General features: G+C 37.5%; 1 protein-coding gene across 3 annotated transcripts in view; it reads left to right on the top strand.

Annotated features, from left to right (window-relative positions):
- khdrbs3 (KH RNA binding domain containing, signal transduction associated 3) overlaps positions 1–18,889 on the top strand; it is a 116,132-nt gene that overhangs the window by 71,011 nt on the left and 26,232 nt on the right. For all 3 annotated transcript variants that reach the window (XM_062980004.1, XM_062980002.1, XM_062980003.1), the window contains 3 exons: positions 2,850–2,989; positions 8,698–8,890; positions 16,666–16,748. In XM_062980004.1, the coding sequence (XP_062836074.1) occupies positions 2,850–2,989; positions 8,698–8,890; positions 16,666–16,748 (416 nt within the window). The remainder of the gene's footprint in view (positions 1–2,849; positions 2,990–8,697; positions 8,891–16,665; positions 16,749–18,889) is intronic.

Raw genomic sequence — 18,889 nt, 5'->3', positions numbered from 1 at the left:
GAAGTTAAACAACATACAGCAGCACCTTCCTTTAGGACAAAAAACCTCAGGGATAATCAGCTAGCCTGTTAATTAAATGGTAATATTGAGACAGATATGGCTTCCTGGATGTAATAATATCAGTGCTTCTTTAATTTGTAAACATGGCTTGAGTTAATTCATAGCCACAGATCAGACAAGCGGATTATTGATCCATCCAGATCCTAATGATATCCTTGCACTGCTCTGCAAATGCAAGGAAGTACAGTGATAATACAGAAACAGAAGAGGTTGTGTGTGTATAAACAAACTAGAGAGCCTGCAAATATGAAACCAGAAATAGGACGAGGGAAGTGCCAGACAAATTGTAAAAAACAGTACCACTATTCAACCATTATGAAAATTGCAACATATGTTAAGTGATAACATTAATACCTCCGTGTATTAGAAGTATACAAAATATGTAACGAGAAAGTTTCATGAAATGTGTGATCAACAATAGTTGAAAACATACGGTATGTTATTCATGAGTAAGCTGGTTAAAGGAAGTAAAGAGTATACAATATATACGAGAACTGAACATGAGCACATATAGTTTGCAGTGTTTTGTTGTTGTGGTTTATGATTTTTGACCACTTTAAGATGAACCTGTTGTAGGGTTTTCTTGGCAAAATTTGTTCAGATGGATTTGCTTTCCTGAGGCTGAGAGAATATTACTTGCCTAAAGTTTGCCTGTGGGTTTCTGTGGCTGACTGGGAATTCAAATTCCAGAGTCATAATCCAGTGCTTAGACCGTTATGCAACAACTGGCTCTCCATGATGCAGTTAGCAGAAACTGTGTCTAGATCAGAGTTTTCCGAACTTTTTATGTTGGTGACACACTTTTTAGACATGTGGTTCATCACAAACATTGTTGTACTCAGATTTTATTTAATTAGAAACTTATCAATTTTAGTGGTAATTGCTGCATTTTCATCAACAAATTGTGAAAAATAATAAAAGTTATCACAGTACAGTACTTACACTTGAACACACCAGCACTCCACTTCTGAAGTGATTAAACCTCTCTGGAGGTTTTTAAACAGAGGCTGGATGGCCATTTGTGGTGCTTTGTGTCTTCCTGCCTGACTGAAGGGGGTGGGACTGGATGCCCTTTGGGGGTCTCTTCCAACTCTGCGCTCCCTGCCCCCACAGCCAGTGAATGGAAAGGCTTAGCCTCCAACTGGGAGAAGAGCCTAGCTGTCCTTTTGGCTGCATGGTTTGGATCACTGCCATTGAAACAAAGAGGTGAGAAAGGAAAGAGGAAGATGGCAGGGCCTTTGGATTGGTGATGCTGAATGTCCTCCACCGTCGCCCCTGCTGGTGCCGCCTCCTCTTCAGGCCCCAACCTGCTCCCTCACCAGACAGCCATTGTTTGTGGGGGCAGCAGCAGGGGGGGGGGTTCATTTGAGTTCACCTTGTAAGTTATAGGCAACACACTAGTGTGGCGCGGCATACAATTTGGAAAGCACTGATCTAGATAGTAAAACTTTCCATTGCTGTATTTTCTTCTCTTCCTCCCAATCAAATTCAGTAAGTCTTAATGTGACTATCTTTGACCTTTAACAGCCAGCTAGCCAACCAGCCACAATTTATAGATAGCATACAAGTGCTGGCTTTTTGCAGGTTTCATCTGCAACTCATTGCTTCTTCCACTATTTCATTGTGAAATAAACCAATGCTTTTCTCCATGAATTGGAAAGGATTTGTGCAAAAGGAGAAAAAAATCTACAATTATACAGTAAACAGAAATTTGTTTGAAATTTATGTGGTGATAGATAGTGGCAGAGTAGACTCAATATAATTATGGAAACTATATCTCATGATGTATTTCTGTGTGTATGTGCCCAAGTATCTCTTACAGTATCAGGGATTTCTTAAGTAAGGCATTTTGCTGCTGATTTTCTCTGAAAAACAGGCTGCATTATCTGTTATGGCAGTATTCATTTCAAGTACTAGCCAGGTTTGATTCTGCTTAATTTCTAAAACAAATAGTATTCGAAGCTTTGCCTTTCATGTGTCACTGTGCAAAATAAATGGATGAGCTAAATCTAGACTGTGTTGTGCTGAAATGTCTGAGTCTTATTGCCCTGCTCTCTTTCTTAAGCTGGAGACAGTAAAGACAAATAATGTCAATTGTTCTTATGCATCCTTGCTTACGTGACACAGCTCTATGCATTGCTTAAGGATTAGACAAGTTAAAGGAAGGGTTGTTCTCTCAGTGTCTACTGCCCATGACAAATAAATGGGATGTCTATATGGAGAAGCAGTGAACTTCTTCATACCACATACTGGAACAAATATGAGAAAGCTATTTACTTTGATCCCTGGTTGTGAATGTCCAAAAGATGGTTATGATGGGATGCAGCATTTCTTATGTTCCCAACATTTTTTATTTATTTATTTATTACAACATTTATATCCCGCCCTTCTCACCCAACAGGGGACTCAGGGCAGCTTACAATAAAACACACATATAAAAACTGTACAGTACATTATAAAATCAGATTAAAAATTATTAGCTTACATCAACATTCATAAACACATTCTAAAATACAGATGGGCCTTACTGATTAAACTTCAAGCATGTCAGTCTGAACAGCAATTCAATGAGGACTACAATACAAGGAATTTAAATGACTTAATGCATCATGTGGAATTCCAACTGTTCCCAACTTCACCACTTTTAAGTTGCTGCTCCAGTTAACCTAGTTATAAGGAATCAGTCTGCATCAGCTTTCACCTTTATGAATGACTCTGAGCTTTCTTTTAAAAAAATGTACATGAATATCTTTGAGATGACTAAATATATTATTTTCCTCTCCATCTAGGACTACAATGATGAAATCCGGCAGGCACAATTGCAAGAATTAACTTACTTAAATGGCGGCTCAGAAAATGCAGAGGTTCCAGTAGTTCGTGGAAAACCCCCTTTACGGTCACGAGGAGTACCTACACCTACTTTGGCCAGGTACATGATTACTTAATTTCTATGAATTTATGCATGTATGAAAGTGCTTTGCGACTTGGCACCATTCCTTCTTAATCCAGTAGTTGTTGAAATGTCTGGAAACTGCTTGATAGCTCACGACTGCTGTCATTGTCTTAACTTACTTTCTCAGTTAGAACATCTGTAGATTTGTTCTAACCCACCTTGTGATCAACAGATCCTCCATGATGGTCCACAGGATTAGCTGTTTACTGATCAGATCCTGCAGAGTTGGAAGCAGCTAAATCCATTGTGGTTTTATTTTTTCAACAGAATGCTTTTGGTTTCTGTTTGAGATATGTAGGTAATCAAGCTGGTCATTATCTTTCAATACTGTCCACCATTGCCTGAATTCCAGGACAGAAAAAATACAATATTGAAATATTGTGATGCATAAAAGAAGGTATTAACATTTCTTATGCTTACACATGTTCAGGTTTTGTATATGTGGATTCAAATATCCTGCTAGAGAGTGAAAACAAACTAATATATTTAAACTTCTTCCTGTTTAAATTACTCACTGCAAACAATGCTCTCAGATAAAAGATTGCAGCTTTCCCCAATGCATTTCATCATGCAAAATACAAATCAGTTTGCCTGTAGCCTTCATTAGAACATGTTGTGCTGAAGTCTGCTTCTCTCTTCCCCAAACAGTACTTCCTTCAAGAAACCACAAACAGATTACAATATGTTTTTGAAGAGGTTTGTATGATGAAATACAGGGGGGAAGGGATGCAATTGGACATCTGAGGTTGGAAAACACATCAGCATCAGCAACATCCTTGTTTGCTGTATTGTGTGTCTAATCTAGTTTTCCCTGACAGATGTAATACTTCACTCCCCTTTAGGAGCACTCTGTAGACTCACATGTTGCTCTCTTCCCTTCAGCACCATATTTTGCAATCTCCTTTAGTTTCAGACCTGACAATGGCTAGCCTTATATTCCTGCCAGCATTTTTTCTCACCATAATCATTGCTAACCACTATTTACAGATATGTTTAGAAACTTGTAAATCCATCTGCAGCAGCAGAACATACATTGATGGTAGCTGTATCCCTAGTAATTTAGCATTGTATTCATAATGTGTGTCTGTGTGTCTTTTTGTTCAATTTGTGGATTAAAGAAGCATGCACATATGCTTGAAAAATAGATTAAAAACTTTCAAAGGTTTAACAGCTGTTTGGAGATGAAAAGTAGAAAGTATATCTCGCAGCAACAGTAATGCCATTTCCAAAACTAATAATTAGGTTTTACCTATCATATATTCATAGGCACTGTTCTATCATATTGTTGCGTCTAACAAATGACATTTTGGGTGACAAGCATGAAAAGAAAGATAGTACTTAATTACCTCCATTACTGCCATTCACATTCCTTAGGGATTGTAAACGTACGGACAGGAGATGTGATGGTGATGGTGATGATGATGATGATGATGATAAGACATTCAAAACTCCTTGAACAGTTCCCCACACCCGTTGTAAAGGAATATTATGTCAATTTCAGCTATTTTCAAACTGGTGCTTACTCATACTGTGCTCTCTCTTTTTTTCAAAAATACCTTTAAGTTTAGCATTTTCACTGCAGCTCTCTGCATTTTTTTTAAGGTCTGAGATTTAGGTTTCTGTAAGTTCATCCACAGATACCACACTTTATTTCATACTCCCTGTGCATGGTTTAAGTTATTTTTTTTCACAACCATCGCTTGTGGTACTTACAGTAGCAACTGCCCCCCCATTGTTTTTTTTTTTTGAGGGGGGGATTTGTGCCTTTCTTTGTGTTACCCAGTCCACTGAATTTGAATGTCTGGAAGTTATAGAGCATTCTCCCTTTCCAGTGCTGATGCACAAGCCCAAGAGATCACAAGCTTATCTCTGCCTTAGTTCTTGCATCTCTGAGACCATTATCAGCAACTTGAGTATCTTGGATAACAGTTTGTTACCTTTCGACATTATCTTTTGTGTAAAACTTGGGATCTCCAAGGGTTGCGGGGTGGGGCATGGGGCATGGTCTTGGAGGATACTTGCCCAGTGGATCTTCAGATGTTTAGAATATAAAAACCGAGGCTGTATATTCTGAGAACATGTAAATGTAACTACCATAATCTTCAGCAGAAATCCTAGGAAAAGAATATAAGACTCGCAGTTAACCAGGAATTAGATTTGGATAATAAAGAGGTCAGGTTTTGGATGGTTGCTGCCTAGCCTGTACATATATTGTGAATGAGGAGAAATACTAAGCTTTAGATACAGTTTTTTTTCCTATTTGTGGCTAACATTTATCTAAAACCTGATTTAATGGGAAGCCGTGTGGAAAAAAAAGAGTAGAGTGAAAGAGACATCAGACACTAGTTGTTCCCAATGAAAAGGGTTGAAACAAATTGGATCAGTTCTCAGAGCTGTCTACATGCATTAGGAGAGTTAGAACCATCTAAGAAACTCGAAAGAGAAGGGTGTAGTGTTCTCAGGAAGATATTTTAATATACTAAGCCAGAATGTTTCTCCATGTGTAGTTATTTTTATTTCATTTATTAATCATATTTCCACTAAAAATAGAGTTCCAGACAATTTAAAATAAATCACAGAAGGAACAAAATTATTATTAAAACATTAAACCAATTTGGTCAAAATAGATCAGTACATGCTGCAGTTTATTCATGTTATAACTAAGTAGTATCCTTACAGACATGATTGTGGAGGAAAGTTATTTGTAGTGCAAAAGTGCATTATTAGCATTAATGTCGTATCTTCATTCTAGGAATGTAAAACCTTATGTGTTTTGTTGTTTTTGCACAATTCCACCAACATTTTTGACAAAAATAGTTTCTGTTGGAATTGATAAGTCTTGTATTTGTAAGAATAATACTACATTTGCAAACATTACCTATTGCATATCTAAACTATGATAATTGCCTTTTGATTCATGGATTTCTAAAAATTAGAAGCATTTGATGGTTGTTTCTCTTCATTGAATCAGCCAGACCTTCTGTGTATTGTTTTCTGTCTGTGAGAGTACTTAGCTTTCAACTTGCTTTGACATGAAGACTTTTTGCCCAAATTGTAGAAGTTTCTATGATAAGAATAGGGCAGCTCATGGGATTTTTCTTACACTAGAAGTGAGAAATCTCACAGGCGTTAGCAAACTTGGTGATGCATTTCTATAAAAACAAGTTATTTTTCAAGGTTTTTCAGTAATCCATATTTTGTGTGCTACTTCTCTTCAGGCAGTGTGCTTGAGCGTGCACTCTTTCTAAAAAGAGCATAGTGCAACCTTGGAATATTCACACTCTGCCATATATGTATGTGATCTCCAAATATGTAACGTTAGGACTATACCAAGAGTTTCATGGTTGATACCAGTAGCTTTCTGCTTTCTGTTTTATCTGCTGCATCATTGCCTCATTATTACATAGTCCTTTGGACTACCTCTCCTAACTAAAATTTCCAGTATTGTTGCTGACCTTTGACATATCATTGCTCTGTATCTTAGTTGTACGTACACATCCAATCCAATCTGTCTCTGCTTCACTTCCTCTCTTTGGCTTCCTTCTGTCAATACTTACATTTCTGCCCCCCCCCCCCTTTAGATATTTGAAACACAACACAAATAACCATAAATTTCCATGGGATGCAAACATCTTTTAAAAACGTGTCTATCCAAGACAACGTTTGCTTATTTGAATAGTGGTTCTTGTTTGTTTGGGTCTTTAGGGGGAGGGGATTATTTTTCTAGGTTTTGGATATAAGTAAAAAGTAGAGCACAGGAGTTCTATCAGCTCAAAGTTTTAAGTGTTACTCTTGTCAACATCTTACATTATTTCTAAAAACACAGATCAACTGCAAAATTGATATTTGAAGACACTTCTCACTTTATCAAAGTCTTATAAAAGGGAATTTCCTTCCACAAAATCCATGCTGATATAAAGGGTCCTAGCAATCGGTCACTTGTACACCAATAAGGTGACTTCTTTCTGATTACCTTCATTACTTATTTGCATTTCTGTGCTTGCACAAATATTGTAAATCCTTTTTTAATGGGTCGCATAAAAATATTCCCACAATATGGACTGGTATTTGTCCTAAATCAGCATAGCTACTTTTCATTCATTACTACCTCGTTACAAAGAAAAAAAGGGAGCAATTTTTTAATCCTCTATACAATTCTTGTAACTCATTTACTTCCAAGCATGGACCATTTTAAATAAAAACCTTGATCTTCTGAAATTGCTAGAACATCTTGCTTATGTGGTTTCAAATCTAAACTTTAGAGTCTCTCACATCATAAGGGCCCATAGAGTGTACCACTCATTTCAATCCACCATGTGGAGCCATAGGAAATTTGCATCATTAGAAGTATATCATTTTTCCATTGCTTACCTCAAGTAGGAGAAAATTGATGTTTCCTAAATTAAAGCTAATTGTTGGCCATTTAAGTCTCAGTACTCTAGAGAGAGAACTATTTGGGTAAATACAATTAAATAATACTTTGGGAACGCCTTGTATTCATTTTAATCCATCCTTGTGGGTGGATGAAGCTGGAGTTTTTGGTGATGATCCTTATTGAAATGAAGGAGATGTCTCATTGCATGACTCCATCAGTGTTGTATTTGCATACTAATTCCAAGCAGTGTCTCATTATAACTTGTCTAATTTATCTCCTGGATGTCTATGGCATCCTTACAAATGAAGCTGCCAACTGACTAGTAGAAAACTGCATGTGCAAACATCTCTTATAATCTCACACCCTTGTTAGTGACAATTTAATATTATAACAACTGAAATGTAAGCATGCATGTATATGCTTGGGGATGACCGGATAAACTTGGGGATGAGTTAACTGTGCCATCGAACCCCGAATACATACACTTGTTAAGCAATTGTATGGTGGCAACACACGTATGGGGTTCACTATAGCAAAGTAATTGTTCCAAATTGAAATATACATGCTGTTCCTTTGTACTTTACATTTTTATGTCGGTCTAAAATGTAAGCTGCTCTGTCTTTGGACTCTGATTGTGTGTATCTCAGTTCATTATAAAAATAAAATTAGAGATTACATAGTAGACCCTTGTGTTCAGGTGGAGAACCATGCAAAAATCACCTTTGCAAATGCTTGTAATCTAGGCCAGCTAAAAAGACTGATAATGGGGCTGATGGTACTCTTATTTGTATCACATAAGGATCATGTTCTTGGGCAGATGCAGTTAGTCACTTTCTCTTTTGCAAGCTATCTGTTCTTGTTTTGTCTTTTTTAACATCTGGAAGATCGTGACATTCCCCACTGGAGATACATAATTCTATTCAAACAATGGCTACGGGTACCCAAAATATCAAATTTATTTTCAATATTATTTGTATTTTTTCTCTTCAGTTTATGAGCAATTGTCCGTGGACTTTGTGTTGATTATTTCTTTTCAAAGTTGATTATGACTTTATGTGATTTTTTCTGGTTGTTTGGTTTGCAGAGGACTTTTTTATTTAGTTGTTTTTAACTGAGAGAACCCCCAGCAATGTCAGATTGCAACATTTCTAGAAGTACTATTGACAATACCTTTCATCAAAATAGTATTATGTAGGCTTGTTTATGTTACATTTTAGTTCCAATTTCCCAAGTTATGATGTACACTATTGTGGAAGGACAAAGGAAGTGTAGTACCACATTGTGCCTTAAATTGTTCTCATGTTTCTAGAACTCGTGGAGGTGTACCTCCCCCACCCACTGGCATTCCAAGAGGGGCACCAGCACCCAGAGGCATACCCCCTGGGAGAGGTCCCATCTCTCGTGGTCGTGGTCTTCTGACACCCAGAGCAAGAGGAGTTCCTCCATCTGCAGGCTATCGACCTCTCCCACCACCTCCAGCACAAGATACATATGGAGAATATGTGAGTACAATCACAACAATTGACTTGGAGAGTTCTTCAGAACTGAGTATCCTCTTGAAACCCAGAACACAATGATATGCGTATTACTGTGGATAATTGTGTATATATTGACCTCATGACAGTCAAAGTCAGGTTTGCGGGCCAAAATTATGGATTTTGATATGACTCCTGAATAACTCAAGGGTAATTCTGTGAAGAGGAAAATACACCAATGCTGCCTTAGATGATCACCTGTATATTAATACTCGCTAGATCAGATCAAACTTTAATGTAGTCCAGGATTCTGATTATGTATTGGCCACCTGGATGTTATTGAGAATTCCATCAAGTGAGACATCGGTTCCTATTCCTCCTCTTTAGTAATTGCCATTGAAATACATATTGCCTAATGCTGGAGATGATGTGCAGTCATCATGACTGGAAGGTTTGCTTGTCCTTATTCTTTATCAAATCATCTAAACCCCCTTTAAAGCCATCCAAGATAGCAGACATTGTTGCATATTGAGGAACTGAATTTGATGGTTAACAATGTCCTTTGTGAAGGTGTACTGCATTTCATCGATCCTGGGTATCTTGACATCATTGATGGGATGTGAGTTCACATGTTACAAACATCTCTTGATCCACACTGTGCATAATGTTATGCATTTCTATTCATCTTTTATTATAGGTTTTTCAGGTTGAGTACTAAATGTGTTCTTTTTAGAAAGCCCATTTGATTTCAGTGGAAAACATTTCAGAAGGTGAAAGTAGAAATATTTTTTTTAAAAAACAACAACTATGATTTTGATCTCCCTTTCATTAGTGAAGACAAGGTGGAGGAAGGGGATGCTTGACCCTTTCCTCTTGTGCCTCCACAGTTACTATTAGGGTACTGAAGGTGGAAAACCATTAATGGCATCTTTATCTGAACATGACTGAGTGTATGACTTACGGCACCAAATAGCATGAGTGGAAAGATTTAAATACTTTTTCCAGCAGTTGTTGAACAAATTCACAGCTTTACATACCTCCTTTACAATTAAACCCAAACGAAATCTTAACCACATGGTCCCTAAGTATTTTTAAAATGGCAACACTTGCTTTCTAGTCTGTACCTGTTAGTCTTAAATTCAATATGTAATCAAGAACAATATGGGCTTGAGTTGTGGAGTCCTGGGTTAATCTTAATATGTGAACAAAAATCTCAATTCAATAATATGCGCCAGTTACTGTTTCAGCAAACAGTATCTCAGGCATGGTAGAAGGGTGAGCTCCTTGAAGAGATGAAATGTCAGTGCTGTTCTCCTCCATCCCCATAATGTTGTTGATGTTGTTATTAACCATCATCAAGTCAACCAGTGTAGACACCATTAAAATCAGAATGGAGTACGTCAACAGTACAACCCTTCATTGCAACAAATTTCAGATGCAGACCCTCTGTCGTATTCCTGCCAACTAGGCTGAATCTACACTGCTGTATAAAATCCAGATTATCTTCTTTGAACTGGATTGTTCAACTGGCAGTGTAGACTCATATAATCCAGTTCAAAGCAAATAATTTGCCTTTGCCTGTTGGCTGTCCACATGCCATCCCGAATACTTTCGGGATGGCATGTGACCACAAAAAACCATTAAAAAAAGGAAATTCACCATTTGGCTTCTCCTCCAGTCTGCAGGAACATACCAATGACACATGATAAGCTGGGGGGCCAGGAGCAATTTGGCCCCACCTTCTTTTTGGGCATCATTGGTATGTTCCTGCAGACAGGAGGAGAAGCCAAATGGCTCCCAGTAGCTCCCTTTTTATTTTTGAGGATTTTGTGGTGAGGGGGTGGGGGTCATCTCGCATCTCTGGGCTCTAGGAGCCCAAAAGGTGCAAGATGGGTTTATGGACAGGCCCTCGAATAGCCCCAGGACTCTCTTGTGGGCCTGTCCACACAGAGCCCATAGCCCGTTAGACCCGGGCCTTTCACAAAGGAATGGATCTAATGAGCTATCAAATTCATTCAAGATAAAGCTTTGTCTTGAATTAATCCTCCTTTACTGGAGGCGTTATTTGTACGCCTCCACTAAAAATGTAAGGGGATATGGGTCCTGTCTGGATGAGTCCTAAGTGTAGCAGAAGGATAGAATTTAGCTCATAACAAGATAAGACTCACTGTGATTGTTACTTTCCATATAGTTTGCAGAGAGAAGCAGGTATTTCTTTGGTCAAAGGGTGTTTGATTAGTGAAAGAAAAATGAACCTTGTAGCACTCTTACCTGCTTTGACATTCAACTGATGAGGTGTAAAATCAACAGCATCACTGTTGGATTCTCTGTTGCAAGTGCTGGCTTCGACCCATTTTTAACAACATGTAGGGAAGAAGATTATTGCTGCAGGTACTAAAGGTTTTTGTGATGAGAAATGAATCAAAGTTGAGACAGCAACCCTGGCTCCCTCTATTTTATTAATCACTTAATACTCTGAATGGTGTCTGAAACATGTAAAAAACATGAAACAGCATATCGCAGAATCAGCAACCAACATAAGAATAGCACAGAAAAACAATGTAAAGCCAGCAAAAATGTTGAATAGTACTTAAATATCTAAAAATTCTAAAGCCCATAAAACACAAAACACGATCGAACTGACAAAAATGCAATACTAGTGCCCTTTTGAGATTAGAATTCAATTTTATTGATTCAGGAACTTAAAATGCATTATGTATAACTTGAATTTTCATGATTATTATTTCTGGTATATTGGAAGTAGTTTGTTCAGACAGTAATTACAGTTGAATTTACTTGTTAATTGTATTACATTTATTTATTTTGTTACAATGAAGTTCTAAACTGTAAAGGAATGCTTAAATTATAAAGAATCTCCTTGGGTGTTTTTTGTCCACTTTATCAGGGTCAGGTACCTCCCCTTCCCTGGAAAAAGTCCTGCAAAAAAACCATAATCAACATTATTGGGGGAAAACCTTTTAGGCTTCTGGGTGTCCATAAAGCTAGACAGGTACAAAGGGCTCATTTCCATTAAAAAAGGTAGTCAGGATCAGGAAGTGTAACAGTCTGATGCTGTCAAAGGTCTTCCAATTTTATAAATCATGTTGAGGCTTAATGAATATGAATATATGTGAGTGAGAGTGTGTGTCCATATATATATATATATATATATATATATATATATATATATATATATATATACTTACCCAATACTTTTCCATTTGCATTTTGTAAATATCAGAAGCCTCCCAAAGTCAGTTTCACTTTCTGCACAAGGAAGCAAAGCAAAGCCAAAAAGGGTTCCATTCACCTTTAAATTAATGGTCTCTCACCATTAGAAGAGGGAAGCAGCAGGGAGAAAGCCAAGTTCGTTGTGAAAAAGACTGAGAAAGCACAGAACTCTGGGAAATGTAGTTTGGGAAGGTGAGGAGCCCTATGCCAGAGAATTCAAGTGGCCCTTCCCTAAACTACATTTCCCATAATTCTGCTTAGCATCAGAAAACCCCAATCAGGATAGGGGAAAGATTTGTCCCTCCGTAGCAGCTTCCAGCCAGAATTCCAATAAATTGTTGAATCTGCAAAGAGGAGGACCAACTGGTGCTTCTAATAAGTAGATCTCTGGGCTGGACTGGAAAGAAATCCCTAAGTGGAAGTTCTGTTAGCTAATATGAGAAACATTCCGCGAGACAGCTGTTGTGGCTTTGAAAAATGTTTTTGTCAAAACTTTAAAACATTCCTTAAAATCAGATGTATTTCTGAAAGTTGGGGTGAATGATCCCGTTACCTTGTCATTGTATAGAAAATTTAAGGAGATAGCTCTTGTAGTTTTTTGTAAAATGTTGTTTATAAAAATGTAAAATTCCCCAAAAATCCATAGATAAGTGAAACATTCTGAAACTTGATGAGCTAACAATGGCAAATATGTTCTACCATCCTAGCACGTTTCACACCAATAGCTGTAAAAATGAGGGAGAAAGGAGCCCTTGAAATTTACCCACTTGTGCAATTACTATAATTAAAAAATAACAAAAATTTGTTACTCTCATTATAGTAACGAAAGTTTAACTAACTATACTATGGAAACAAAATGTCAGCGCCCCCTAATTTTATGAGTGTTGGAACATTTCTTTAATTGATCGCACAGCCAATACATACACACACACACACACACACACACACACACGTTTCCTTTTTAAAAAAATCATAATCTACTTGGTTTTTAAAAAGGTCTCCCTTGGGCTAAAACAACCTATGTGGATATAAGAAAATGGTGATTCCCCCCCCCCCCACACACACACACACACACATGCACACAGATACACAGACAAACTATCTAGGGATGTTTGGGGCCAAGAAATAATTCTTGTGGAGGGGGAGGGGAGTTATGGAGGGTTTCAGTACTCCAAGCTCCTAGCCTCCCATAGTTGTCCATTCCTGATATAAAGGGTCAAGATAAGCTTCTCTGAGAAGATAACTCCAAAGATAGAATATATGTACCTAAAAAGTCCTTGTGTGCACCCAGCCCACTAAAGGATGTAATAGCCTGGAGAAATGTGATGGGGAGAAGATTTGTGTTTGGTTTTGTTTTGTTCTTTTTATCTTTAAAAGCTTTGCTTTCCTGGAAAAAATGAGGATTATGCAATATTGTTGAATAAAGTTCTAAAGAACAAGTGTTCCCTAAATATATTGCCCCAAACTCATTTTTAAAAACTTCTAAAGAAAGTAACAACTTTCTCTTGGTATATAATTGGAAAAGGAACAAGAAAGCAGGAAACAGGCAGTACCCAGTTAGAATCATAGACTCATAGAATCATAGAATAGTAGAGTTGGAAGAGACCTCATGGGCCATCTAGTCCAACCCCCCGCTAAGAAGCAGGAAATCGCATTCAAAGCACTCCTGACATATGGCCATCCAGCCTCTGCTTAAAAGCCTCCAAAGAAGGAGCCTCCACCACAGCCCGGGGCAGAGAGTTCCACTTCTGAACAGCTCTCACAGTGAGGAAGTTCTTCCTGATGTTCAGGTGGAATCTCCTTTCCTGTAGTTTGAAGCCATTGTTCTGTGTCCTAGTCTGCAGGGCAGCAGAAAACAAGCTTGCTCCTTCCTCCCTATGACTTCCCCTCACATATTTATACATGGCTATCATGTCTCCTCTCCGCCTTCTCTTTTGCAGGCTAAACATGCCCAGCTCTTTAAGCTGCTCCTCATAGGGCTTGTTCTCCAGACCTTTAATCATTTTAGTTGCCCTCCTCTGGATGCTTTCCAGCTTGTCAACATCTCCCTTCAACTTTGGTTGAATAAAGTTGTTAATAATAAAGTCGTTAATAAAGATGTTGAACAGAACTGGGCCCAGGACAGAGCCCTGTGGCACTCCACTTGTCACTTCTTTCCATGATGAAGACAACGCATTGATGAGCTCCCTTTGGGGTTCGTTCGCTTAGCCAATTACAGATCCACCTAACCGTACTTTTGTCTAGCCCACAAACAAGATAGGTTCTGTAGATTTTTCTTAAGTTGCATTTGTATGTAACTATGAGTCGTTTGTAAATCAGAGCTTTGTAACTTGTGGACTGCCTGTAATTGGTTTTGATGGGGAAATAAAGCTCCCCTCCTTGATCCAGAAAGGGATGGGAACAGAACAGATTAGTTCTCTCCTTGCCATGATATTATTTGTAGTGGCTGAAAGGGCATCTCGTCCTTGTGCTCCTAGATCGCTGAGATCGTTGCAGAGAACAGAAAATTCTCCTCTTAAATCCTTACGTTCCAGTGTACGTTTACAGTTTTCCTATTTCCCTCACTGTTTCTAAAACTGCCAACGTACATGGGATAGCAATGAAACCGGGATGCACACAGTGTGTATGCCTAGGAGCAATTGCAACCACTCCTGACACTTTGACAAATAGACAATTGTATGAGATAGACACCTATCGGACACATAACACATTTTACATTTGTAAACTAAAACATTTTTGGTGAACACTAAGAAAACATCCCATGTGTGAATTGATACTCAACCACATGTAGGTTTTTCCTCCATTAGATTATCTGATGAATCTGGAAGTGTATTTTCAAAAATGCCCCATTACTCTGGTGTCCTTAGAGTTTCAACATGGAAGTTTGGGTTTTTTTTCCTTGAACAGTTACTAGATAATTTAACACTTATTAAAATGAAATTCTGATAGGCTTCTTACATAATATAGCTAAACATTTTCACCAGACTTAGTGTAAGACATCAAAGAAGCGAGGAGATTATAGGAGGAACTGTACCCTTACCCCCTGAAAAATGAAAAGGGGGGGGGGGGAAGGAATAATATAAAAATAATACAACCAGACAGAATTCTCTAGGACTGTAGGAGGTTTTGCATATCAAAAACTAGTGGTGGCCTCTTCAAGTTCATATCTCTGAGATTTATTTAAAATTCAGAGGGTATCAATTTATATGCAGAACTAGTAAAATTAGAATAAATGTGCAGCACTTGAAACCTCAAACACAGAAAACATTAACATGAAGATGTCAAACCTAATTAAGGGCAAGCTTTAAAGAATTCTTGAGCTCACTTGATGATTGCTATTTAAAGAGAATCCATGGGTTGGAGGAGAATTTGAGATGAGTCCCTTACCTTCTGTTTTGGTGCTGTAGTTCAAGTGTACCATTAAGTGAAATCGTCCTCTTAATGAAACAGTTACTTTATTTTTTGTGATGTCAATTTCATTTGTGTGCATATGCCATAAATCATTCACGTGACAGGTCATCTTAACCAAATCCAATGTAGAAATAAATGGGGAAAATTAGGGAAAACATAGGGTTAAAAAGAATTATCTAGTAAGAACGGGAAAGGAGCAGCACAGAATATTATAGTGAGTACAAGTTTTTCCAGGTAAGAGAAGGAATCATATTCTGCTTTTACCTGACTCAAAAGTTGGTATGACCATCAACTGTAAGGTTAAGTGGGAAAATGTTCTACTCCTAGATGAGATCAATTACAATCACTTGTTAAATCCTACTACAAGCAGTCCTGAGTAGAAGGGACCTTGCTTCAAAGAACCCACTTAAATAGCTAAATCAGAATAATGATGAGATCAGACAAGAGCTCTTACCTATCTCTTGCTTTTAGCTGAGTCAGGTTCCATGGAAGTTCAGGACATTGTAAAGTCAATATATGTTCCATTGCCATTCATCAGGTTGGGTGGGACATAACATATTTTGTTTAGTCACTGAGGAGACCAAATGTTGTTTAAACAGGTGGATAGGTTTAATTCTGAGAGGAAACTGAAGCTTGCCTTCATATTCTTGCAGCACATGTGATCTTTTTAGAGCAGAAATTAGAAGAGAGTATATGTGTTATTCCTAGAAACCTAAAATAAGAGATAGGGCATCACGAAGGATGATATTCTCTGTGGACAATGGAAAATTAAAAAGTTAAAACAAACAGTAATAACCTGGAGGGCAAATATATAGTCTATGAATATTTCAACTTCAATTTTGTACACTGTTATTGAGCCAGAATGCAAAGATGTGTTTGATGTTCCCAACAAATTGTATGTCATATTCCCAATGCTTGCCAGTTCTCCATGCCATACTCTCACCTGGTTACCGTATACAATGAAGCATAAAGCTTTCCTGGTTTCACAGAACTAGTTGTTGGACTTCTTGTACACAAAGCCATGGTTTAATCTATATATATCTGTGGCACTGACAGTGAATTTATATTTCTGGAAAGATTGTTAGGTGGACTGAAAAGCATGGCATTCTCAAGGGTTCTAATGTTATTATTTAGTTTCTAATGCTGCCTTGTTTTTCCAGGAATATGACGATGGATATGGCACTTCGTATGATGAACAGAGCTATGATTCCTATGATAACAGCTATAACGCTTCTGCACAGAGGTAAGGAAAAATGTTCAGGGTATCTTACCATAGTTGCTTAAATGTGGATGCCTTAGAGGTTGAGTAGTATTGGTTCAGGAATGTCATGAATCAGCTGTTAACAAGCATAACATTCTTAGTATAGTAAGATCAGACTCTTTATCCATCTAATTCTCTATTTTAATTCTTACTGTCTGCTGCCTAACAGGTGCTTTCTAAGGACTCAGGTATAAATGGTTTCCATCACCTCCTGCCTAATCCTTTCAACTAAAAAAGTCAAGAGATTTAATCTGTGCCAAAGTAATGAGCTCTGGTCTATCCCTGAATTAGAAAGCATTGGTCTAAATCCAATTTTTAGTCCCAACTAGAATAGAATAGCCCCACTGAATAAATTAAACGCCCCATGTAAGTGGACTTAACACCTTTTAACTGATTCATTGTGCTTACTGTAGCTGGAACCAAAAATTGGATTTAGGCCTTTATCTCTTGTTCTCTTTGGCCATGCAATTTGTCACATGAGTTGCCCTCCTTCACTGTCTTCTTTGCCAGAATAAATCCCTGTTTATGCCAAGCTATGTTTTTGTTTTTATTTCCAGCCTTTTCAGCCCTTAGTTTATGTGAATGCATTGTACCTATGGACATGCTTATATCTTATTTTCAGAGAAAGCAAACAATTGTATATCTTTTTAAAGCAAAATAACATAACTAGATATGAAACCTTGTTCAGTACATGCCCATTTTACTAGCATGTAACTATTAAATCTTAGGCCAGGTATCATTTTCACAGAAAATAAAGTCATGATGTCAGAAGTTATTTATGAATTTGTTGTCAAAGGCTTTCATGGCCAGAATTTTCCGGGCTGTATGGCTATGTTCCAGAAGTATTCTCTACTGAAGTTTCGCTTACATCTATGGCAGGCATCCTCAGAGGTTGTGAGGTACACACAACAACCCTATTTATGATTTTTTTAAAATATAGCTCCATCAAGAGATTTTTAAAAAGCATTACATTTTTAAAAGTTTTTTGCTGGTGGAATTGGTGGTGTGGAATTATTGCTATTTCTTACCTGCCTCTCCGCATGGCTCGAAGCACATTACAACATTGCTAAAACACATTATCATCTAAAAATATTATGTAAATTGCATATATTAAAACATGTTTCTACAAATATGTATTAATATACACAGAACAAAGATTAAACATAAGATGCAAGTTTAAAATTTATCATTAAAACTGGCTTGAAACTATGTCACTACCCAAAATATTTTTGGTTTCTGTGGCCTAGACCAATGCATTCTTATTGGTCATTAGGAAATTCATTCTCAGAAACATAATCCATGTACACTTTAGTGAATTTCTAAGTGAATTATTGGCACTTATTTCTAAGTGAATTATTGGTTGGAATGTGTTGCATCTGCTGAGACTTTCTCTAGCTGTAGTCACTGACTTCTATTGACTAAATTAAGAAAGATGGTATCATTATTTGGATATCATGAGATATTTAATGGAAATTAGCTGCACCAGATTACAAATGTTTAAGGGTATGAGGTGACACTGTGCCATTTCAATGTGACACAATGTAGAAACCAACCATTCTGAAGTGTATTTTGAAGGGTGATCGTTACTAAACGATGGTTTGCATTGATTTTGGACAAGCTGTTTGAATTTCAAACTGTCAAAAGCTAGATTTTGAAAACTGTGTTAAGAAAGCAGAATGTCCAGATGGTTGCATCAAAGATGGGCAGACAACTTTTTCCCCAATACTTTAAGCAATCTCCTTTTAAAAAGTTGCCCTAGATGGATAAGTGACTTGACTTTTTTGTGGGTTCTGTCAAGCTGGACTTTGATTTTCTGAAGTTTAAACACTCCATGAATGCTTCTATGTTGTTTTTCACACTGCGAATGCCTTTATACATTTGCTTAACTGCTGTCCTTAGGATATTTATGGAACACTTCAGAATTACATTCTAATTCTCTTTGAATTGCCACCCACTAATCTTATTCAGATTTTGAGTTGCGGGAATTCAGTTCTCCAAACTGTCGTTCAGAGTCAACAGTTCTAGTTGAGTGTCAACACTAGAGCAATTGCATTTTTCTTTTTAAAAAGGGGGGAAGCAATATCCGATTCGATCCTCCATGAAAAGAAAAGGCACGTTTTAAA

The sequence above is a fragment of the Anolis carolinensis genome, chromosome 4 (assembly GCF_035594765.1).
Source record: "Anolis carolinensis isolate JA03-04 chromosome 4, rAnoCar3.1.pri, whole genome shotgun sequence".
NCBI classification, from domain to species: domain Eukaryota; kingdom Metazoa; phylum Chordata; class Lepidosauria; order Squamata; family Dactyloidae; genus Anolis; species Anolis carolinensis.
Note: the sequence above shows the minus strand (reverse complement) of the source record. Positions and strands in the feature narration are given on the sequence as shown.